Source organism: Protopterus annectens, chromosome 4.part0 (assembly GCF_019279795.1).
Source record: "Protopterus annectens isolate FY-2018-M chromosome 4.part0, PAN1.0, whole genome shotgun sequence".
Lineage (NCBI taxonomy): Eukaryota > Metazoa > Chordata > Ceratodontiformes > Protopteridae > Protopterus > Protopterus annectens.
This window is the reverse complement of record NC_056733.1, coordinates 1026608732-1026634890: the sequence shown is the minus strand read 5'-3', so window position 1 is coordinate 1026634890 and position 26159 is coordinate 1026608732. Positions and strand designations below refer to the sequence as shown.

Here is a 26159-nt window from a genome sequence, read left to right as displayed (position 1 = left end):
ACCTTCTACCGGTCCTTTGTAGATGATCGTTTTATACTTTGGGATGGAAATGAACAACAATTAGAAGATTTTGTAGATAAAATGAATAATCTTAATGATTATTTGAAGTTTACTATGGAATGGTCAGAATCTAAAATTAATTATCTAGATTTATATATAGAAAAGCTTTCAGATGGACTGATTAATACTGGTGTCTATCACAAGAATTGTTATAGAAATTCATTTCTATTGAGAACAAGTATGCATCCAGCTTATATTTTTAAGAATATAATCAAAGGCCAGGGCATTAGGGCATCGAGACTAAATCCATTAGACGATTGCTTTAATACTGAGCTAATGAACCTTAAAGGCAAACTTCTAAATAGAGGTTATTCTGAGCTAGAAATAGACAATAATTTTAAAGAGATACCTACATTACGTGCTAGAGTAGCAGCACCTTACTTTGGCCCTACACCAGACTCGGGAGTGGTGGATACTTATAATACACAGAATACAATTAGATTCCCTATATTTTTTACATCTGATAATCAAGGGATTAGAGAGATACTCAGCAAGAACTAGTCTATTCTACAAGTTGATGAACATATTAAGAGAATCGTAGGTGAAGAACCAAAGTTTTTATATAAAAATAAGAAAAATCTTAAAAGATTATTATGTTATCCTAAGAAGGAACATTTAGCTAGAGGGAATACAGTACAATGTGGGTCATGCAATTTTTGCACATATATTGATACATCTAATAAATTTGCTCACCCGGAACTTGAACAAGAATTTGTTTTGTCATATAAGGCTAACTGTAAAACAACAAATCTTGTATATTTAGCTGAATGTCAGATATGTCATTCATTCTATGTTGGGAAAACCAACAGGACATTGAAAGATAGAATACGAGAACATGTGTACCATATTCGTAAAAAATCAGAACATAACGCATTGGCTAAACATGTGAGTAATACTGATGAGACACATTGGTTTAAATTCAGAGTTTTAGAGATTATTTCACCTAGTATTCGTGAAGGTGACATTCGTAATCATACTGAATATAGAGAAAATATTTGGATCATTATGCTTAGAGCAGACAGAGGTAAGGGTCTAAATGAGAGAGTTTCCATTAAGTCCTTACTTAAAAAGCGTAGGAAAATGAAATAACTCATGAAATAACTCATATAATTCATTTGTTTTTATAAATATTTTTATAAATATTTAATTATTTATATTTATTTATTCATTAAATATAGATATGCATGTTAGATATAGACAAGTTTTTATATATGTGTCTTTGACTATTTGTTGTTGCATATGCATTTATATACATTCATCATATTATATTATATTATATATGTGCATATATAGTTTTTATACATATTCCATATCTATTATATATATATTTTTTACGTATATATATATATATATATGTATATATTCTATCAGTAGTATGTGTAGAGTATGTGTAGAGTATTTCTGATATATGCGTTTAGTAATAGATAATATATACATATAGAGGAATATGCAACAAGATGCTTTTAAAAGTTTTAACTTATTAATTAATAGTGACAGCTGATTGGAGTTCTGTGATTTGAATGTGTTATTTAAATGAACTTTGGATGAATTTGATTTGTGTTGATCTGAAGAAGCTATTTTAGCGAAAGAGCTTATCAAGTCCATTAAAACGTTTTATTTTATGATACATTCTTGTATTATTTATGAATAACTAAATTATTTTTGTGGAAGAATTGCCTTGGTGATGTGATAAGAATACCTGCTTTGCCTCGTTGCTTACTCTACTTCATTGGATATTCTCCATGCAGACTGCCACCTGCTTGAAGTATGTTAAGAAGTTCCATAATATAATGTCAGTCATCAATAAATACACTGAGCCATAAAAGCATTTCATGGCAAGAAACTTGAATCTTTAGCATAGTAATGGCAACTGCTGAGATTACACAAAGGCAACTCTAACATGGCACACTACAAAGACTGACTTAAGTACATGAAACAAAGCACTGGCCAGCTTATGTAGCATCTTCTGGAATATTCTTCCTAATTATAATTCATATTTTTTAAACTAACACCAAAATAATACAATCATCTTTCAGTGCCTGCTAAGATAGTTACACTTTGGAATGTTGCTGTCTCTGAGCACGTTTCTCATGATATCACATGTGCAGTAATTTTCTCTTTACACAAAAAATACTGCATTCATTACAGAACTTGTAATAAAAAGATGAACAAAATACAGTGGCAGGCTGCCTGTTTCAAACTGTTTGTCACAATTGAGCAATATTCCATAGTATTTATTTGTCTCTTACAAAAGAGAGCTGTGTTTCATAATCTAAACTGCAACACACAGAGGTAGTATTGTGTTTCACAAGACAAAAACATTGTCTGGCCTAGCTTGCTTATGTCTGAAATAATTTTAGTAGAGAAAATCCATTCAGAGACTTATGTTTTAGTATTTCTCAATCTCTCTCTAACAAAGGACTCTCAAACATGAAACAGCCAAACACAATTAGTAAATGGGAGGTTGGCATAATGGTTAAGGTGTTTACCTTGCAGACACAAGGTGCAGCGTTTGATTCTCACATGGGGGTAACTGGCTAGGCTTAAAATGGCCCACAAGGGCAATTAGCCTAGTACTAAGCTATGAACCTATAAGACTCAATATATTTATAAGAGACTTTGTAAATATTACATTTGCTAAGTGTAAAAGAGTCAAAAAGAAATGATGCTTTCCACATGCAAGTGTCAAACAGTCAGGGGACTGATTAGCTAAGCTTTTGTTAACTGTATTTGAATATCACTACTTAAAAACACGATCTGAAGAAAAACAAGCTTTGAGACTTTATATGTTGACAATGGTGAAGAGTCTGCAATAAAATGTACATACTATACCAAGATACAGTGACTTCACAGCAGCTGTATTTTGTTAGGAGAGAATACCTGAGGAGCTCTGTGCATTCAACATCAATACATGTTGAAATGATGAGAAACTAATTTCATTTCTTGAATAAAAAATAAAAAGCATTGAACAATACTTCAATACTCTCAGACCTCATAACCCCCTACAAAAATCTTAATGCCTTGCGTTCATCAAATAAATTCCTAGTTAACATCAGCAAGTCTCACAACATGGCAGGGGACTCTCTATTATCAAACACAACTGGGAAAAACTGGAACCTTCTACCTACTGAACTTACTTCCCTTCCTTCCTCAAAACACACTGGCTGTGCCCTTGTACCAACCCTGACTAACCTATCAGTAATGCTACTAATATCTTTTCTAGCTGTTCTCTCTCCACTAAATTAATCTTCTGTAGTGCAATGATAAGCATCTAGTAAGAACCTGGACACTATTTTTTAGCCACTAGCATATTTATATTATCTTGCTCTAAACTTTGTATATAGTTTTATGATATTTACTATTAAATGCATAAAATATCTTCTATGTCTACTTCTTTTTTTTTTTTGTAACAATTACTTATTGTCTGTTTGTATCTGTCTTGGAGCTTTTCTCCCCGGGCCTCTACTGAAAATGGATATATATCCAGCTAGACTAGCCCGGTCAACAAATGTAAAATAAATGTAAAATAAATAAATAAATAAAATTGGGTCTACTTACCTGTTCTCCCTTTTCGCCAATATCTCCCTTATCACCTCTCAATCCACTTGTTCCAGGCTCTCCCTAAATACAAATAAAATTATTAGTAATTTCAATCCTTTTTACAACAGAATTAGACTGTGTTATAACAAATTTGCTATGACATTTTAAATGAATGCAACATGCAGAAATACTCTCGGATTCAGTAAGACAAAGCATCATAGCTCTCAACCTATCAGAGACAAATCTCAACAGAATTAAGGAAAAATCCAGAAATAATGAGGGAGAATCAGGGACACTTTTATATTTATTTAGTTATTTAGCTTGTTTTCCGGGGTAGTACATTGATCACAATAGACCATTTAGAGGCACAGCCCAGCTAATAAAATATTTTTTTTAAATATTAATACTTTTAACATGAGGCAATGACAGATTAAGACAATCCATGCATTCTGTGACTTAAACATTTTCTGAAGTAAAAGAAGTCTATAAATCTAATTAGTGCCATTATTTATTAAATGTAATTCCCTACTTTTTCTCCAAAAGTCACCAGTTTTCAGGTGGACAGAGCTAAAATTTGAATCAAAATTACGAAATTCAGTGAAAATCTTAGTGCAATACACAGGCCTTATCTTGAAAGGTTTCCACATTTCACTAAACCTTTCTGATGCACAGCCTGCTCTGTCACTCTGATTTTCCTCTCATGAGGGCCTCAATGTGCCCAGCAGTCTCATGGGCAAAGTTGCAAGCTAATATTGCAGCCTGGGGGAGGGGCTAATGCTAATTAGTCATGTGATCTCACCCGGAAATGTTTGCAGTTTCCCATTTGATCAGCAGAACAAGTTTCAGAATCACTTGGCTGAGTAAAATTTTACTTGAGGAGGAAAACAAATGCAATCAAAAGATGGTGGTCACTCATTCACTCTTATGAGAGCTCTTGTGCTGCAGGTAACTCCAGTGAAGCAGTGTGTGTGTGTGTGTGTGTGTGTGTGTGTGTGTGTGTGTGTGTGTGTGTGTGTGTGTGTGTGTGTGTGTATGCATAAGCATGTGTTTATATATATATATATATATATATATATATATCTATATATATATATACATATACACAATTCTAGAGTGTAATTGGCCTCTTAATTTATTTTAATTTTAGAATGATAAAATAGTTAATGGTAAAATAATAAAATTAATGTTTGTTTCTTTTAATACTTATATATTATATATTATATGGTTGTGGCGGCCACGGTGGTGCAGCGGTTAGCGTTGCCACCTCACAGCAAAAGGTTCTCTGGTTCGATCCTCGGCTGGGGTGCCTTCTGTGCGGAGTCTGCATATCCTCCCTGTGGTTGCGTGGGTTTACTCCGGGTGCTCCGGTTTCCTCCCACATCCCAAAGACATGCTGTAGGTGGATTGGACACTCTAAATTTGTCCTAGGTGTGAGTGTGTGCATGTGTGTGCCTTCTGTGGAAGGTTGGGCGCCGGGCTGGCAACTTGACACTGTAAAACTCCACTGCCAATCATGAGCAGACAGGTGATCCGCTGTGGCGACCCCTAACCAGGAAAAGCCGAAAGAAGAAGAAGATATTATATGGTTTTGATGCAGTACTTTCGCAAGCAACAAACATTTAATATCAGTGTAAGTAACAGAAGTCAAACAGCAATTAAACAGTATGACTAATTACTCACAGGCCTAGTTATTCACAGACAATTTAGAACAAAAGTAGCAATGAATGCAAAATCCAGTGGTTATATATTCTGCAGTACATCTCAATGACTTCAAGCATTCCAGACTAGTTTTTATTTCTATAAGATATCATCTCTAACATTAGCTGTGCCACTGTGACTCCCATATCCCTCTCAGCATTAACAAATATAAGGCACAGACAATTCTGGCATCTAATTGTCGATTTTTGACAAAACAAAGGACTGTATTTTTAATGAACTTTGTCTTCACATATCTGGGGAGAGTAAGTTATGTTATTTCTAAAACCGTCTCTGAAACTGATATATCAAGACCCATGTCACTACTAAACGACCAGCTAGAACTTCTCCTTTGACGGTGAGCTATGAACACTGTGTACGACTTTTGATTCAACACTTTTTCTTCCACTTCTTGATGAGATATGCGAGATTCCCTGTAATAAACTCCAGCTCGTTTTATATCAAATGTTTGCCAAAATGAGTAGGTCACAGTGTAAGTTAATGAACACATTTTGTTGAATCTAACATTCTAAATTTTTTCCTTGTCCTGAATTTACTAAAATCTAATGGGGGTTGTGGAGCTACAGACCTAACAGAATACCTTCTATTACTCATTTTTAATGAAAAACAGTAAAGGCAGTTCAGAAAACTAAACTGCCAACTCACATAATCATTTAAAAGGTTACTAAAGTAACAGTAATAATAGTTGTTTGAAAGCACCCTCAACGGAGAAGCCCATTTGGAATATGGAAGAGATTTATTCTAATGACATTATTACTATGGTAGAGTAAGGAATGAGCGACCTTTCCTGATTGCTGGCTAAGGCCGAGTAAGGAATGAGTGAGTCTCCAGTTTGCTACCTATGATACAGTAAGGAATGAGTGAGTCGCCTGTTTAGTGGCTATATACAGTAAGGAATGAGTGATTCCCCCGGTTCTCTGGCTATGGTAGAGTTAAGAATGATTGAGCCTCCTGTTTGCTGGCTATGTACAGTAAGGAATGAGTGAGTCCCCTGTTTGCTGGCTATGTACAGTAAGGAATGAGTGAGTCCCCTGTTAGTTGGCTATGTACAGTAAGGAATGAGTAAGACACCTGCTTGCTGGCTATGTTAAAGTAAGGAATGATTGTGCCCCCAATTTTCTGGCTGTGTATAGTAAGGAATGAGTGAGCCCCCTGTTTAGTGGCTATGTATACTAAGGAATGTGTGAGCCCCCTGTTTAGTGGCTATATACAGTAAGGAATGAGCGAGCCTCCTGTTTGCTGGCTATGTACAGTAAGGAATGAGTGAGCCCCCTTTTTAGTGGTTATGTACAATAAGGAATGAATGAATCCCCTGTTTGCAGGCTATGTACAGTAAGGAATGTGTGAGTGCCCCGTTTGCTGGCTATGTACAGTAAGGAATGAGTGAGACACCTCTTTGCTGGCTATGGTAAAGTAAGAAATGATTGTGCCCCCTGTTTTCTGGCTGTGTACAGTAAGGAATGTGTACAGTAAGGAATGAGTGAGCCCCCTGCTTAGTGGCTATGTACAGTAAGGAATGACTGAACCTCCAGTTTAGTGGCAAGGACAGAGTAAGGAATGAGTGATTCCCCTGTCTGCTGGCTATGTACAGTAAGGAATGAGTGAAACCCCTGTTTGTGGGCTATGTACATCAAGAAATGAGTGAGCCCCCTGTTTAGTGGCTATGTACAGTAAGGAATGAGTGAGCCCCCTGGCTGCTGGTTATGTACCATGACGCTTTGCCAGAGATGGGCTGCACCTGTCACCCTTGGGATTCCGGATACTGGCTAAGGCTCTTGCCACCCCATAGCACCTTTTTTAAGCAAGGTTCAAATGGCAAATTCACCACCATAACAGGTACACGCAAGCAAAATCTGAGGGGAATGCGCACTCAATGCTAGAAGTCCAAACCTCAAAATGCATTCACTCGAGGCACTCCTTAAAATGGAGAACATCGACATCTGTGCAGTGACAGAGACCTGGTTCAAGGCTCCAGAGAGTACCCCTGCATTACCAGGCTATAACTCATACCACACCTTTCGGCCACCTAACCTGGACTGAAACACTAAAGGCAGAGGCGTGTCCATATACATTAAGGATATCCACACCTCCAGGCTAGTTCCTTAGCATAATGCATCCGAGATTATCCAAGTGCAACTAACTTTGGGCAAGACCGCAATCCAAATTCTAACTTGCAACAAATCCCCCACCATGCCCCAGGATTCCCACTCCTCATTTCTTGATACACTGAAAAATATCAGGGTACAACCCAACACCCTCATAATGGGCAATTTCAACTACCCCACCATTAAGTGAGAAAATTGCTCATGTACCAACTCTTTTGCTCAACGTTTTCTGGAATTCATAAATTCCAATGCCTTGGATCAACTTATCCACACCCCCACCAGGGGCAGCAATATCCTAGACTTGGTCATTACCAACATGGGCAACCAGTGTTCCACACCAGAGGTCAGTTCCTCATTGGTCAGATTCGACCACAAGCTAATCACCCTAGACATCCACATCCTGCCCCCACCCTCCATTAGGGAAACCACCGTAAAAAATTTCTCCAAAGCCAATTTCATGCTTCTTAAGACAGAAGTGGCAAACTTCATGAAACCCATGCAGATGGACAATAGAGGTACGACTGCTGAATCCTACACACATGCACGAGTGCATGGAAAGTGCTATCCTCAACAGAACCAAGATGCTAGCCTCCAAAAAAAGGAAGGCAATCTGGTGGTCCACTGCCATAAACAAACTCTACAACAGAAGAAAGAAACTGTTGCAAAAAAGAGTAAAATCCCATGACTGGAGGAACTCCCTGGTCAGCCTCAGTAAGAAGCTGAGATACCTTATAAAATCCTCCAAAGCTAGTTATGAAAACAAAATCGCCACTGATTCTAAAGACAACCACAAAGCATTCTATAGCTATGTCAAGAATCTCAATGGCAACACTCATATCTGCTCTGAGTTACAGCACAATGGCACTAAATATACAGAACCAACTGATATTGCCAACATCCTGGCAGATAGGTTCAGTGCTGACTTTACCCTTCTCTCACCCCCTAAAGGGCCCATCTTTATACCGGAAGAATGCAAAGATCCTGTAATCATGGCTGCACAGGTAAAAACCACACTCTCCAAAGCCAAGAACACAGCATCCAAGGGACCTGACAACATCCCAGGCTGCGTTCTACACAAACTACAGAATGAACTGGCACCCCACCTAAGCACCATGTTCAATCATAGCCTCACCTCAGGCGTTGTGCCCACTGAATGGTGCACAGCGATGGTTATCCCATTCCACAAAGGGGGAGCCATTACGGACCCCAGGAACTACCGCCCATTAGCCTAATGAGCCTGGTCTGCAAGGCCATGGAACGTATATCATCATGGAACTTATAAACAAAGACATTATTAATATCCAAACTCTGGACCCCACCCAGTTCGGGTTTGTAAAAGGCAGATCAGGTCTCCTAAACCTGATAGACTTCTTTGAAGCAGTCACCAAAGCAATAGACGAGGGTAAGGTGGTTCTCACAGCCTATCTAGATCTCGCCAAGGCTCTTGACACCATCCCCCACTCTGGAATTATAGATAAACTCACTAAACTAGGTATAAATCCTATTGTCACAAGATGGGCTGCCAACTGTCTCACTGACAGAAACCACATTGTGAAAGTAGCAGACTCCAAATCTGACTTCAGACCAGTGACAAGTGGAGCACCACAGGGTTCAGTACTGGGTCCTCTCCTGTTTGGTGTCTACTTTTCTGAAGTACAGGCTAACACAGAAGGTCTTTGGCTAACAAAGTTTGCAGATGACTGCAAACTAGGAGCCATAATTGAAACTCCTAACGATGTGGACATCCTACAAAAGGACCTCACTGAGACAGATGCCTGGTGTCAAAGCCATGGCCTCAAGCTCAATGCCAAAAAGTGCAATGTCATCTCTTTTGGTAAAAACTCTGTACCCATGAGGTACCACATAGGTGGTATTTTACTTAACACCAAAAGTGTGATAAGAGACCTTGGGACACAGGTGGACAGGTAGTCTCTCCTTTGATAATCACATTGCCACAGTAGTCAGGAAATCCTTGTATGTGGCACACCTCATCACAAAAGGTTTCACATCCAGGAAAAAAGAGGTCATTGTTCCCCTCTACTTGTCACTCATTAGACCCATTATAGACTACAATGCCCCTTTTGGTATGTACCTCAGAAGACAGCTACAACAATTGGAAAGGCCGCAGAAATACCTCACAAAGGGGATTACCAGCCTCAAACAGATGCCCTACGCAGACCGTCTCAAAGAACTCCAGCTTTACTCTGTTGCATATCGCCTACTCAGAAGCGATCTCTGCCTAACATACAAAGCTATGTCAAACCCTGAGCTGTTGGACATGCTCCACTTAAAGAAATCCCACTCACTCCGAGCTACACGCTCTAGGGACCTAAACCTTGTCACCCCAATAAACAGAACATACTGGAGGGATAGATTCCTATCCCAGAGACTTCCCATACTCTGGAACAAACTACCTATCTATATCAAACAAAGCTCCTCATTAGCACTCTTCAAGAAAAATCTAGATGATTGGATGGGAACTAGGAAATTCATCTCGGGGATCACCTCTGTGGCTCTGCTCGACAGGGGCACAGGAAAATAATTTTCTTGGGTGGCGAAAGCCAGGGTACATTTCTGGCTAGGCTTATATAGGCCCTTGGGCCAATAGCCTAGTACCTACCTATGAACATATGAATGAGTGAGCTTCCTGTTTGCTGGCTATGTACAGTAAGGAATGAGTGAGTCCCCTGGTTGCTGGCTATGTACAGTAAGGAATGAGTGAGCCCTCTGTTTACTGGCAATGGTAGAGTAAGGAATGAGTGAACCCCCCTGATTGCTGGCTATGACTGAGTAAGGAATGAGTGAGTCTCCCATTTGCTAGCTATGATACAGTAAGGAATGAGTGAGCCCTCTGTTTGCTGGCTATGATAGAGTAAGGAGTGAGTGAGTCCCCTGTTTGCTGGCTAAGACAGAGTAAGGAATGAGTGAGCCCCCTGTTTGCTGGCTATGGTAGAGTAAGGGATGAGTGAGCCCCATGTTTGCTGACAATGTACAGTAGAGAATGACTGAGCCTCCTGTTTGCTGGCTAAGATAGAGTAAGGAATGAGTGAGCCCCCTGTTTAGTGGCTATGTACAGTAAGGAATGAACGTGCCCCCTGTTTTCTGGCTATATACAGTAAGGAAGGAGTGAGCCCCCTGTTTAGAGTTATGTACAGTAAGGAATGAGTGTGCCCCCTGTTTGCTGGCTATGCACAGTAAGAAATGAGTGAGTCACCTGTTTGCTGGCTATGTACAGTAAGGAATGAGTGAACCCCCTGTTTAGTGGCTATGTACAGTAAGGAATGAGTGAGCCCCGTGTTTGCTGGCAAGTAAGGAATGAGTCCCCTGTTTAGTGGCTATGTACAGTAAGGAATGAGTCCCCTGTTTAGTGGCTATGTACAGTAAGGAATGAGTGAGCCCCTGGTTTGCTGGCTATGACACAGTAAGGAATGCGTGAGCCCCCTGTTTGCTGGCTATGTACAGTAAAGAATGAGTGAGTCCCCTGTTTAGTGGCTATGTACAGTAAGGAATGAGTCACCTGTTTAGTGGCTATGTACAGTAAGGAATGAGTCACCTGTTTAGTGGCTATGTACAGTAAGGAATGAGTCACCTGTTTAGTGGCTATGTACAGTAAGGAATGAGTCACCTGTTTAGTGGCTATGTACAGTAAGGAATGAGTCACCTGTTTAATGGCTATGTACAGTAAGGAATGAGTCACCTGTTTAGTGGCTATGTACAGTAAGGAATGAGTGAGACACCTGTTTGCTGGCTATGGTAGAGTAAGGAATGATTGAGCCCTCTGTTTGCTGGCTATGTACAGTAAGGAATGAGTGAGTCCCCTGTTTGCTGGCTATGTACAGTAAGGAATGAGTGAGCCCCTGTTTGCTGGCTATGTACAGTAAGGAATGAGTGAGCCTCCAGTTTGCTGGCAAGGACACACTAAGGAATGAGTGAGTCCCCTGTCTGCTGGCTATGTACAGTAAGGAATGAGTGAGACCCCTGTTTGTGGGCTATGTACATCAAGAAATGAGTGAGTCCCCTGTTTGCTGGCTATGTACAGTAAGGAATGAGTGAGCTCCCTGTTTGCTGGCTATGAACAGTAAGGAATGAGTGAGCCCCTGTTTACTGGCTATGTACAGTAAGGAATGAGTGAGCCCCTGTTTACTGGCTATGGTAGAGTAAAGAACTATGGTAGAGAAAGGAACTAATCTAAGGGGGTGGCGAAAGCCAACATATTCCGGTTAGGCTTATAAATGCCTTCGGGCAGATAGCCTAGTACCTACCTATGAACCTATGAGTGAGTCCCCTGTTTGCTGCCTATGTACAGTAAGGAATGAGTGAGTCCTCTGTTTGCTGGCTATGTACAGTAAGGAATGAGTGAGTCCTCTGTTTGCTGGCTATGTACAGTAAGGAACGAGTGAGTCCTCTGTTTGCTGGCTATGTACAGTAAGGAATGAGTAAGCCCCCCCCCCATTTGCTGCCTATGGTAGAGTAAGGAATGAGTGAATCCCCTGTTTGCTGGCTGTGTCCAGTAAGGAATGAGCAAGCCCCCTGTTTGCTGGCTATGTATGGTAAGGAATGAGTGAGACCCATGTTTACTGGCTATGTACAGTAAGGAATGAGCAAGCCCCCCTGTTTGCTGGCTGTGTATAGTAAGGAGTGAGTGAGCCCCCTGTTTGCTGGCTGTGTCCAGTAAGGAATGAGCAAGCCCCCTGTTTGCTGGCTATGTACAGTAAGGAATGAGTGAACCCCCTGTTTACTGGCTATGTACAGTAAGGAATGAGTGAGCCCCCTGTTTGCTGGCTATGTCCAGTAAGGAATAAGTGAGCCCCTGTTTGCTGTGCTTATCAGCAGAAGATGTATGGCTACAAACTGAGAGAGAAGTCTTGGGGAGAGTGTAGGGGAGATGTTAAGCTAAACAAGGTAGCAGATAGTCAAACAGCGTACTTGGTAAGAATGTTTCTGTACTTGACCAGAACAGAATATCTGTATATGTGTAGGCGGTACTTGAAATGTATTATTCAAATATTGTGTTCATAATGCCATACATGGATACAACCAAGTGATCTTGTGTTATATAATGAATGTGATAATCTTAACTGTTTATTGGCTGAACAAAAAGTTATTCTGAAAGTTGTCTTGGAATATAATTATTGTAGAAACATTTGGAACATATAATGGATCACTATACCTTTTGCAGTGATCATCAGTTTACCTGCATTCTAATTGTGTAGCAGTTACAATACTGGTACAGCCTATTCCAGTGTACCTGCACTACTGCATGCTGGTAGTCATTCACTACAAGCACAATGCATTAGACAGTAGGACTGGGAGACTATGTAGTTTACTCAAGACCGCCACTAGGTATTTGTCTGTTGTGGGATTTCCTAATGTACTCTTAGATACCTAGAAAACATGTGTGTATACTATACAGCTTCCAGGGGAAGTCAGTACAGTCCCCCTGTAAACTGCCTATCTCTAAGCTACCTATCTCTAAACAACAGTAAAGCCTCTGAGAATAGATGCAGTCACTGAATGCTAGCAAGGAAGGAAGGGAGAAACCAAACATATTAGAGATTGTTGTACTTCCATGGAGAAAGGGAGGAAAGGGGGAAAAGATGAATGCTCGATTCCCCATGGCAGAGAACAAGTGTAGATGGAAAACTTACCCAATAAAGCAAAGCCACACAGACATAGGATACATTCTGTGCCTGCACATATACTAGGATATACAAAGATGTACTAATGGGGGGTGGGGTAAAGATTGCAGGATGCCCTGGGTGAAAACAGTAAGGGGGTGCAGCTTTCTGGATTGGATTATCCTTACAAAAATCAATTTTTTTCCTTTTAAAAGTTTTTTGTGTTTAAAATGTGAAAAGCTTAAAGTAAATGCTTTGTTTCTCCATGCATCTGTGTGTGTGAAAATGTGGCACAGAATTAGAGGAAACTGAAGGAACTTTTCCATAAGACCAGAGAGAAGCAAGAGTATTTTTAAAATCAATAGTAGCTTCCTACTAGTACAGTACTGCATCGATTTTGCAGTGGAATTTTTTTTAACTGAACCCAGCGAGCTGGATTAATTACACCAGTTTTTCTTGAAGTCAAACAACCAGGGAATTGATGATGATGGGACCGAAGGTGAGCAACCAGATTTTCTTTCTTATTTTTGGAGAGGGGAAGTGGGGAGGGATAGGTGGTGGTAGCTAGGCTAGTGTAGTATGGATGCAATGGTTTGAAAGTTTGAAGTTTGGCTAGTGTGTGTGTGCGTGTGCGTGCATGTGCTTGTGTGTGTGTGTGTGTGTGTGTGTGTGTGTGTGTGTGTGTGTGTGTATGTGTGCACATTTGTTTAAATATTTTGAAACTGCATATTCATTGTACTCTTCTGCCCTCTTTTTCTTTTGGTGGGGTTGGGGGTAACTAGCTGGGCTGTGGAGTAAAGTCACTTGTCCTTTTCACTTGATTGGTTTAAACTGCATTTTTAGGATCTGGCTAGTGTGTATTTATGGGAATAAATCTGAATCTTTATGTTTTATTTTGGGGGGGTGGCAATGGGGAATTTATGCTCTTCATCTGCACAGCTTAAAGGGTAGTATTAAAGGCTGGCTAGTGTGCATTTCTGCAAAATAAATTGGAATACTTATGCTTTTTTTTTCCTGGGAGGGGGTTAGCTAGCTGTGATGGACATTAAATAAGTGGTCCTCAGTTTAAAATCAGGCATTGTGGTAAAATAACTTGGAAAATTGTATGAAACAAATTTGACACTGTCTCCAGTTTTACAGAATGTTCTTTTCTTTGTTTATTTTATTTTATTTTATTTATTTATTTTATTTAAATTTGTTGACCGGGAGTGTCCGACTGGACGTAGATCCATTTTCAGCGGAGGCCCGGGGAGAAAAGCTCCACAGTAAAATAAACAGACAGTAGTTACATTGGATTACATAGCGATTAACAATTTAACATAGAAATTACTTACAACATATTTACAGATGAAGAACATAGTACATCAGTAGACAACTAAAATCTTTATCTGTGAAGTACATAACAGGCATTAACAAATGTAACAATGAGAAGTTCCTGCTGTATAATAAGTACTAGGCTTATGAGCATCTGAGCTTGCTATCATCAAGGTAGTTAGTGGAGGTGAAAGAAAGGTAGTAGTTGGATGGGGTGGATGATATTAGAGTGGGAGTTGCAAGGGCATAGCCAGCATGTTTTTAGGTGCGCTTTTAATAAAGTTTTGAAGTTGGTGCATGATGGTACGGAGGTAATTGTGGGTGGGAGTGAGTTCCATAATTTGGCTATGGCGCAAGAGAATAGTGCTTCACCAGCAGAGTTATTGGCTTTAGTGATCTGCAAGTGATTTTTGTTGCTGGATCTTAGTGGTCTGGTGGTGCGATAGGGTTGGAGTAGATTCTGGAGGGATGGGACATTTAGTGGATGGTTTACTAGTTTGTGGGTGAGTGAGAGTTGATACCACTGAAGGAGGTGAGGGAGTTCAATGTCTTTGTCTAATACATTTGTTCTGCAAGTTACCCTCTTATTGTTTGCACACCTTACAGTCTGCCTTAACATGACTTACATGCATTTGCCTGAAGTATGCTGCAGTATTTACTCTCACTCTCTCTGGGTCCTGTATTTGTGAAACCAAGTTGAAAATGTTCCCGATTTTACAGAATGTCCATAACTTTGCTTCATCTTGATCTGTTCCTAATAAAATCTGGGGTCAACTGTCAACATAAGCCATAAAACTCCAAACTACTGGGTCAGCTCTTGACTTCCCAAAGGAGATGATAATGTATTTTTGGCATTTAGCTTTAGTACATGGGTATGGCACCATTTATTTGTTTGTCCTGTAGGATAGCTGAGTCTTTTGGGGATTTGATTAATGCTTCTAGCTTGCAGTCATCTGTAAAGGTAGTTAGCCTGATATTGGATTTTACTTCTGAGAAGTAGATGCTAATCAGAAGAGGTCTCAACCCTGGGGACTCTGCTGGTAACCAGTCTTTTTGTGGAGGTAACTTCCTCTGTTTTGATCTCCTGTATCACACAAGTGAGCCAGTTGGCAGTCAAGTGGGGTGATAAAGGTGTTTATTCCTTAACCTTTTCTACTATGCCTTAGTTGGGGAAATGCCTTGAACAGGTCAAAGTAGGTGGTGTGTACTGTTTTACCTTTGTCCATTGCTTTGGTTGGCATGTTGAAAGAAAGAGACTATGGGATAGGTAATGTATTCAAAAGCCTACAGGGGGCATGAGCATGCCATCCCTGGTTCAGCAGTGTGGTCCTTCAATCCTTTCCTCACAGGCTGGCAAATATTGCCCCCCTTCAAGTGACACCAAAAACTAAGCCACTTACTGAAGTAAATCCTTTTTTGCTCCTGCTACAGCATCATCCTTGGAGAAAGTACAATGCTGTTCAGTGCCTGGGTAGCATAGTCTGAGAGTGCCATCATGTATCTCTTCATATAATCCAATACCGTATATCTCAAATTATTGATGACCACATCTACTATGATAGAGATATCCTAGTTATTGTTCAAGGACTTGAGTGAGTGTGCGATCTTACAGATCTTGGCACCCGATGGACAACTTATCATCTCACTGTCCTTGATCAGTCTGGTAAGAAGTATATCTGTATGTCTTACAATGCAGTCATCTGTAAGAAGAATGTTTGGTTAAGTGGTGTATGCTGTATGCGCTTACGATCCTTGACCCTGGGACTCCTTGCACTATGTGAGGTGGTAGGATTAATATGTGTACAGTGTTGCTGAGGATGCTTTGCATGTGTGTTGCTTGGAGATTTTTGAAGTTTAGGGAAGTTAATCTTTAGAACTTCATCATATGAAGGATTATTTGTAGTATCACAGCCTAGGTGGGGTGTTATATGTAGTATACTGCTGACAGTCTTTATGTTTGAGTTGTCTATGTGTGACATTTTAGCCTCCAATGCCATTTATATATTTACATCTTTCACATGTTGTGTTATGCTGTTTGAGTAATAGATGATCAGAACGCATGAGACAGTTTTTACAATTGTCTCAAGATACTGATTTCAGTCAGGCTGTCTACAGAAGTTATGGGGAAATGCTAGTCCACTGCTTAGACAGGAATGATTTAGGGACTGAGGGGCCTATAATTTCTTTGACTTGGGTTGGTGTTGGGATGCAGGTGTTAGTTTACTTAGATATATTAATGACCAGTGGAAGGGGGGCCTAATTTATTAGGCTTGGATGTACAGATATCCTGGGCAGGCTTCACTGCAGCTGAGGGTATGATTTATTTTACTCAGCACAGGTCACCAAAGCCTCAAGTTTAGATTGCTAATGTTATATGGATTATGAAAGCTAAGAAACATGACATATAATTGTTTCAACATGGTCAGATAAGGTGTACATGGATATTTACTGGATGACCTCACATAATCATCATTTCCAGTTTCAGTAATTAAAATCTCTCTGAGTTGACCATTTTAACCTCATTATTTTTTGGGCTGTCTCCGATTCTTGTGCTGAGAGGTTGGGAGTTATTTGTCAAGGTCAGATGGAAGTGTTTACAGCAAAGTGGCTATTTTTTGGATGATCCAACATGACCTTTACTTTTTTATTTTGATTTGTTTCCAGTGCGCCTCTGCTACCTATATGTTGTAAATGTGGAATTCAAATAAAATATTCAGTTTGAAAGGGAGGGGAATCAGAATGTTGGGAGAAAAATGGCACAGAGAAGTGGAAAGGGCATATATTATATGTTAACTAACTACTGGAGTTGTTTCTGTCATCTTGTTTAAGTTTGTTAGGGAGCAACAGCTTGCCTTCTTATGTTGAGAGGAAGGGTATATTTTTAGACATTATTATACAAGTAAACTAGTCTGGGTATTTCCTTACTCAGTTTGCTTTACAGGGTCCCACAAAGACTTTGGACATTGGTTTGAGAAACATTCAGGCAAAAAAGACTCTGTTAAAATTATTGTAACATTTGAATTGTGACAGGTTATGTTTTGAAAAACCTATCCTGCCTTCCTCGTGCATGTATTCTGCAGTTACCTACTTAATTTCTTATTCCTCATATGGAAAAGAGGACACTGGGTAGTTTTGGATTTTACAAATCAGGGTTGCTATACTGTGACAAATTGAGCCGGACAGCATTTTCTCATTTTTTATTCATGTTTGTTTATGTGTACATATATTTTTACTAGTCAGTCATTGCCAGAGCTTAAAACAAGAGTTTTCTGTTTATATTCCATGTCATTATTTAACTGGTTCATAATTCTGTATTCTGCAAGGAAATCTGAAGTAGGATACCCATCTTAACATGAAAAGACATCAACTCAGTAGAGCTAAACAAAGAAAAAAAAAAGGAGGCAATTGAAGCAATGTCTGGATTTATTTTAAAATATGCAATGCCTTCGGTATTGCATATAGTTAATGAAAGTCCTGCAGAAATGCAAACCTTTGGTTCAGCCAAAGCAGCTATACTAGAAACCACACAAGGTTTAAATGACCCAGGGTTGAAAAACAAAACTTAATTATCTTCTATAAGCACTAGCAACGAGGAAAAGAAAGGAATGTTAGCAAGAGTCAACGTCAACAGGGTAAAACTGATGGAGAAGAAACGTCAACAGGGTAAAACAAATGGAGAAGAAACGTCAACAGGGTAAAACTAATGGAGAAGAAACGTCAACAGGGTAAAACTAATGGAGAAGAAACGTCAACAGGGTAAAACTAATGGAGAAGAAACATCAACAGGGTAAAACTAATGGAGAAGAAATGTCAACAGGGTAAAACTAATGGAGAAGAAACGTCAACAGGGTAAAACTAATGGAGAAGAAACGTCAACAGGGTAAAACTAATGGAGAAGAAACGTCAACAGGGTAAAACTAATGGAGAAGAAATGTCAACAGGGTAAAACTAATGGAAAAGAAACGTCAACAGGGTAAAACTAATGGAGAAGAAACGTCAACAGGGTAAAACTAATGGAGAAAAAGAGACACTAGTAGAGCAAGACTAAGAGTTTCATGAAAACCCAGGAATATTTTGATTTATTCTGATATCGCTGCTTGGCCAATACCTGCACCAGATTACTTGAGAGTTACTCTGGTTAAGTTGGGAATTAAACCTCTTCAGAATAAAGACGGACTTTCTCTGCTTTTCAACGAAAAGGAGAAAAGACCAAAGGAGGCAATCATTATTTGATGGCTTTGTGGTTTTATACATTTTTGCCAAATGGAGAAAAAGTGTTGAGAATTTGGATGGTTTATTCAAAATCAAAAAAATGTTTGTTTTGTTTTTGCTGCAAACTGCAGACAACTAGACAAAAGCTGGAACATCCAGCTTTATAACTGGCTTTAAAACCTTGTGGAAATTATATCCTAAAGGCTTTGAACATGAAAAATCTGAAACACATCTCTTCTGCTTACAAAAAATGGAATACCCTGGCAATGGGACTGAAACTCCAAAAATCTATTGATAAAATCCATCAGGTGGAAATGGATAAAGAGAAGAAAAAAGGATGAGAAATTTCACATTGTCTTTTGAATGTAATTATGTTTCTGGCCAAACAAAACCTTCCTTTCTGTGGTCACAATGAGGATATTTCATTAGCAAACAAAGGAAATTGTTTTATTGTCAGTGAAATTGCTTTCAAAATATGACCCAGTTTTGAGGGAACATTTTGTAAAAATTAAACAAGCTATTCTTTCTGAAAGGCGTTTGATTTCTTACTTATCTCTCAAAATTCCAAATGAATTCATTCATCTTCTGGGAAATCATGTCAAAGAAAAAAATAGTGGCATATATCAGAACAGCAAAATACTTTGGAATTCTTTTTGACTGTATTCCTGATGTATCACATACTGATCCGATGTGTGAAGTGATCATATATGTCCATTCTGAAGATTGTAACATGGTAGGAAGGAGTAATTTTGGGTTTCTTTGCTGTTTCTGTGAAGACTGCTGCTGAAACTCGCAGTAGAGATCTTGAAAAAACAGGATAGTGATGGACTGAACAAAAACCTTTGGAGGGGGGTTAGGTTTGGCATAATGGCTAAGGTGCTTACCTTACAAACACAAGGTGCAAAGTTTGATTCTCAAATGGGATAATGGCTGGCTTAAAATGGCACACGGGCAGTTAGCCTAGTAGTAATCTATGAACCTATGTGGGCAAGGTTATGATAATGCTGCAACTATGGCGGTGGTGTTCCGTCAAAAATTAAAGAAATTAATCTAAAGTCCTTATTTGTACCTTGTGCAAATGATTCTCTGAATCTCTATGGAGTTCATTCTTTTGGAAGTATTTCATCATGTGTGACGTTTTTGGAACTTTCAAAAAAAATGTATTAATTTTTTTCAGATTCACCTCATCAATGTAAAAGATTACAGAATGTAGTTATAGCAGTGAAAATATTTTCTCAGAGAAGATAGACTGCTCATTATGAAGCTGTGTGGGTAGTAAATATACATTTTGAAATGGTACTGTCAACCTTTGAAGTGTGTGATCCAAAAGAAAATGAGGACACAAGAGGGTCAGCTCAGATTTTTCTCTTTGTTGTATGTGATTTTTCTTTTCTGAGTTATTTTTTTCTGGTGTGAAGTTTTCCGGGAGGTTAATGAAACACAAAGAATATTTGCAAACAGATGGAATCAGCCTTGAACTTTGTACAGCAAAACTCCAAGCTTTACAATTTTTTCCTTGAAGATCAGCAAACAAAAATTGTGGAGAAGGCCATTAACTAAGTAACAGCAAAATGCAAGGAGCTGGAAATCTACAGAGAAAAAAAATCAAATTTTGAAGAATGACAGGAGAAAGGACAACAAATGCAAGTCTAACATTGCCAGAAGAACTAAAAAGTACAATGGCTGAATGCCTTGATCATTTTCACAAAAAGCTAGACATTTATTCAAAAGCAATGGATCAAATAATATCAATGTTTGCTGTCATTCATTTTAACTTATTTTTTTTTCAGAAGAACAACAACTTAGAAACCTCTACCAAGTATAATAAACATTTATGATGACATTTCTGGTGAAGATCTTTTAGTTGAAATTTTTTGATTTTGAAGACATTTGAAAGCTTCTAGAATCCATCACAAAGAAACAAAGACATGGACAGTATTGCAGTTTCTGGAATTTATTTTGAAATGAGATTTTTATGAGTCTCTTCCAAATTTACCCTTATGTTTAAGATTTTTCCTAACTATTGATGTATCTGTTGCATCACATGAAATAAACTTTTAAAATTAAAATTAATTAAAGATATTCTTTGATCAATGATGAGAGAAGATATACTGACAAATCTGGCTATACAGTTTATTGAGCATGAATATGCAAAGAAGATAATTTTTGACAAAGTCATTGATACATTTACAAAAGGTAAGGCTTGAAAACAGAAGCTGTAATGCTTTATACTGCAACAAACTAGTTTGTAGGAACAAGTTTTCCCATTTTCAAAAGTGCAATAATGTAAACTTTTTCAATGTCTTTACTGTAATATTTTCATTTATTTTACCTGCATTATATTTATAAAATGTAATAAAAGGAAAATGTCACTGTTATGTTTTCTGGTCATTATTTTGTTTAATTCCATGATTATTACTGAAAGCGACTGACATGGGGGGGGGTTAGAAAAAAATCTCTGCTCGGGGGGGGGGGTCTTAAAATTATTTTTAGCTTTGGATGTCAAGCATGTTAGGTACGTCACTGACAATATGTGACATGCTAGTACAACAGTGTGTTTCCATTGCTGGGAAAAGCAGATAGGCAAAGCAGTAAAACTGTAACAGATGACAACTTCAGTCAGTATGTGTCCCTTCATAAAACCATGCATTATCTTCTATAGACAGCTGTTTGGTATGTTACTGATTTTGGGTTCAGCGCCAACTCCATGTGAGGTGTTAGGTTAGAGCCACAAGTCATTTCTACAGTACTGTGGTATAGGACTGAAAAATACCATCTGACAAAAAAAAGTACAATACTTTAGTAAAAAATCAACAACATGTGAATCACACAGTGCACTCACTGCCTACCTTAATTCCTGGAACTCCTGGAATTCCCTATGAAATAAAAATATATTGCATTAAAAATGAGAGCTGGAGAAATAGTTAAAACCTATTCATTTAGCACAGCTACTGCTGCCGGCACCCTAACCCCCTGAGATTATTAAGAGTTTTGACTGGTTTTGATATATTTCCATTTCCCTCCTGCATTGTTCCATATCAGATTAGGACATAAAGCACAAGCCCTTATCTAGTCTGTGGTCTTACAATATACTGTATGAATTTAATATTAGACATATCGCATAGGAAATAGGCATAACTACTTTATTTCAGAAAACTTCCCGTTCAAACTCAGACAGCACCATTAAAACAGTCTAAGCAATATTTAGAAAATATTTAAAATGGAAAAAAAAATAAAACAACCTTTATTTTCAATAAACAAGGTAAAATGTATTACATTTTAACATGCCATATTGCTGCATCTATGTCAGAATGTAGAATGTTCTAGAATGCAGATCTCTGCTTTTTCCATTTTCATTTGCCTTTGGATCTATCCTCAGACCAGACCCAGGTGATGCTGGGTATTCGCACTATACCTCCCTTTTATGTTATCCATACTGTACATTCCAAATGCTGTGAGCCTTTCCTTGTATTCTATGCCTTCCCATCCTCTCAGCTGTGCATTTTTTCTTAATGTCATTCAAAAGGACAAAACAAAGGATGGCAGTCTGTTTGCTAAATGAAACAAATTTGTTTTATTGTGTTTTGCTGGCATTTGTACTTACCACAGATCCAGGAAGACCTGGTGGGCCCTGTGGACCAGGTGGACCTGGCGGTCCTGGTATAGATATTGGCTGAACCTATGTGAAAAAAATCAGCAAATTAGTCATTACCCAGGATTGCCTAAAAACCTAACCAAAAATTAGTTTCCATATTAAAATGTGTAGTTCTCTTGAGACTTTCAGTTGAGTGGGCTCCTAAATGAAAACCAAGAATACCTGTTCACAAAATTCCTTCCTGGAGGCAGCTGGACTCTCCCATTTTGTGAATGGGTATTCTTGGTTTTTGTGGGCTCCTAAATGGTTATCTGTAGATGAAGCTCCATGCTCCACCTCTTATCTCTGTCCACGTGTTGGTGTATTCGCATAGTTAAATATTTATTTTCTTACTGTTTTGGTGATTTCCTATCATTTCCACTGACGACGTTGTTAAATATAAAAACAGTGAATATAAACAGCTACATAATCATTTTGTGGAAACACTATTTAGTTAACTGTACCATACTTACCATTGTTTGTGTGTAATATTTCATACAGTTATTTTTTTGCAGTTACAAAAATATGGTTCTTTTTAAGACTAATACGTATCATATGATTTACAACGCAAGTACGTCTAGAGAGATAGGGGCCTTGTCAAATACCACTTTCAGACGTACATCACACTTTGAAAGGGAAAAGAATCTAAGGCAGGGGAAGAATTTATCAATGGCCATTCAGTTTTCAAGGTTGGTCTTGAAATATGTAAGAATGTCACTGTTTTACAGAATCAACCTAGCTTAGAAAAGTGCATACATTTTAATGAACTAACACCATTCTTAAAAAAACAAACAACAAAATCTTTTATGCCAGTAAAATTGAATTTAAACTTAGATAACTTACAAGATTATCCTCAATGCTTGGTGGACTTGGTTCTCCCTTCTCTCCTTTTTGGCCATCACGACCCTAAAAATAAAAACAAAAACAAAACATTTCTTTTTGTTGGACTACTTTTTATTTATCAAGATATATTTAATAAAACTATCCTTGATTTCAGAAAAAGGAGTTTCACTAAAATTGTACTAGCCAAGTGGTTCTACCTTCTTCCAAACTGTCATGAAAAACAGAGTTCATTAAATGTAGACACAAGCTTATTATATACCTAAAAAGGACATACTACTGCACTGTTTTCTTGGACAAGATATATATATATATATATATATATATATATATATATCTATAGTGACACTTGAAAACATCGAACTTTTAAAAGGTCGAATGTCATATAGTCGAGACCATATGATTGACCTTTCATAAGATCGATGTTTTCAAGTGGAAGAAAAAGGTGAGTAAACACGGAAAAAAGTAGTGTTTCTGCAGGGCAGCAAGGTGCCCTGCAGACTGTAACTGTGAATGTGCCATCTCTGTGATGGCACTGCAGACAGGGTACGGGAAATCTCCCGTTTAGCGCTTCTGCATATAGCACTAAACTGGAGATTTCCCTTTACCCCACTGTAGTGCGATCTTGGAGTTGGAATATTAAAGTAAGGGGTGTGTGGGGGGTGCAGGGGGGCTTGCCCCCTGCATACACTTCTTTTTATTTATTTTTTTGATTACACTTGAAATGTTCGATATTTCGAAATATCAATCATATGGTCTTGACCATATGAAGTTCGATATTTCGAAATTTCGATGTTTTCAAGTGGAACTATATATATATATATATATATATATATATATATATATATATACACACACACACATATATATATGTATAATCTCTTCAACATAAAGCTATTGTCATGTAGAACATACTATGACAGTAGTCCATAATAATCAAGTGTAACAAAATTTGCATAAATCAAATAGATTTCAATGTTTTTCTTTTTTCCTTAACAATGATACTAAATTTAACTTTCTTGAATATCCTCAAGTGTATGTTGAAGGTTCATCTGTATGTTAAGAATGTCTTAAGATTACTTTTCCAAACTCTTGTGTCATACTGTTGCATGTTCTGCTTTCTAATGTTTCTACTGTTTTGTGAAATTCAGAACTCCTGTGTGGGGTTGTGGAAGCCATTCAACCTGGGTCTTGGATAAAATGACCCAATTAAGTCAATACATAAATAAATAAAGAAGAAGAGCACTGGGGGCAGGGGGGTCAGAAAGGTTATCTCCATACTGCTAATAGTGTTTTGCTATTGCGCTCCAGTAGTGCTGTGGAGCTCTTAACTAGTGACTCAGAGACATGCGAGAGCCACATGGAGCAAAAGCTCATTAGCACCTTGTCTGCACATCTCTGAACTGAGCACCTAATAGAGATGGAGCAGCCCATTAATGTTTCTCCTACCAAACCAGGTAATGTTGTTGCACAGGCTTCTACACACACACACACACACACACACACACACACACACACACACACACACACACACACACACACACACACACACACACAATGATACAGACACACCGGAGCTTTGCTGTATTTAACTGGTGTGGCTGTAACTGCTCTGCAGCTACCAGTGACTGCAATGGATCACACTATAAAGCAGCATGTTCAGTCCTTGCTGCTCTGTTCTGAAATGCTTTTGTACAGTGTCTCTAAATCACTTTAGTATGCTTTTTCAATCCCAGAGGAAGGTTCCAGTGCAGAGCACATGGTTAATTTGTATTAGCCACAATCCAGGATTGCCACATTTGCATGCAACATTATCTGGTCAGCAGATTGCTGTGCTGCTATTTCCTTCATACTATTGTAACATTATAGTGGTCTGAGACTTCATATTACTGTAGTACCACAGCTGTCTGAGACTTCATACTACTGTAGTACTATACAGGTCTGAGACTTTATACTACCGTAGTACTATACAGGTCTGAGACTTCATACTAGTGTAGTACTATACAGGTCTGAGACTTTATACTACTGTAGTACTATACAGGTCTGAGACTTTATACTACTGTAGTACTATACAGGTCTGAGACTTTATACTACTGTAGTACTATACAGGTCTGAGACTTTATACTACTGTAGTACTATACAGGTCTGAGACTTTATACTACTGTAGTACTATACAGGTCTGAGACTTCATACTACTGTAGTACTATACAGGTCTGAGACTTTATACTACTGTAGTACTATACAGGTCTGAGACTTCATACTACTGTAGTACTATACATGTCTGAGACTTCATACTACTGTAGTACTATACAGGTCTGAGACTTCATACTACTGTAGTACTATACAGGTCTGAGACTTTATACTAATGTAGTACTATACAGGTCTGAGATTTTATACTACTGTAGTACTATACAGGTCTGAGACTTTATACTACTGTAGTACTATACAGGTCTGAGACTTTATACTACTGTAGTACTATACAGGTCTGAGACTTTATACTACTGTAGTACTATACAGGTCTGAGACTTCACACTACTGTAGTACTGTACAGATCTTAAGCTTCATACTCCTGTAGTACTGCAGCAGTCTGAGGCTTCATACTACTGTAGTACTACAGAATTCTGAGATGTCGTACTACTGTATTACTACAGCAGTTTGACACTTCATACTACTGTAGTACTGTAGTGGTGTGAGACTTCACACTATTGTAGTACTGTACAGATCTTAAGCTTCATACTCCTGTAGAACTGCAGTTGTCTGAGGCTTCATACTACTGTAGTACTACAGCAGTTGGAGGCTTTATACTACTGTAGTACTATACAGATCTGAGACTTCATACTACTGTAGTACTGCAGTGGTCTGAGACTTTATATTACTGTGGTACTGTACAAATCTGAAGATTTATACTCCTGTAGTATTGCAGCAGCCTGAGGCTTCACAGTACTGTAGTACTACAGCAGTCTGATAATTCATACTACTGTAGTATTATACAGATTTGAGACTTCATACTACTGTAGTATTGCAGTGGTCTGCGGCTTCATACTAGTGTAGTACTACAGCAGTTTGAAACCTCTGTTTGCAAGGCATAAATACAAACATCATCTATCTATGGACAGCAAA

The 26159-nt window shown here is 38.4% G+C and overlaps 1 protein-coding gene across 1 annotated transcript in view; it reads right to left on the bottom strand.

Moving 5' to 3' along the window:
* Positions 1-26159, bottom strand: part of COL23A1 (collagen type XXIII alpha 1 chain) — a 730410-nt gene that overhangs the window by 170407 nt on the left and 533844 nt on the right. Inside the window, exons 18-21 of the mRNA XM_044068962.1 lie at positions 23043-23105; positions 22170-22244; positions 21415-21441; positions 3619-3681 (exon numbers count right to left, since the gene is read on the bottom strand). Of these exons, the coding sequence (XP_043924897.1) occupies positions 3619-3681; positions 21415-21441; positions 22170-22244; positions 23043-23105 (228 nt within the window). The remainder of the gene's footprint in view (positions 1-3618; positions 3682-21414; positions 21442-22169; positions 22245-23042; positions 23106-26159) is intronic.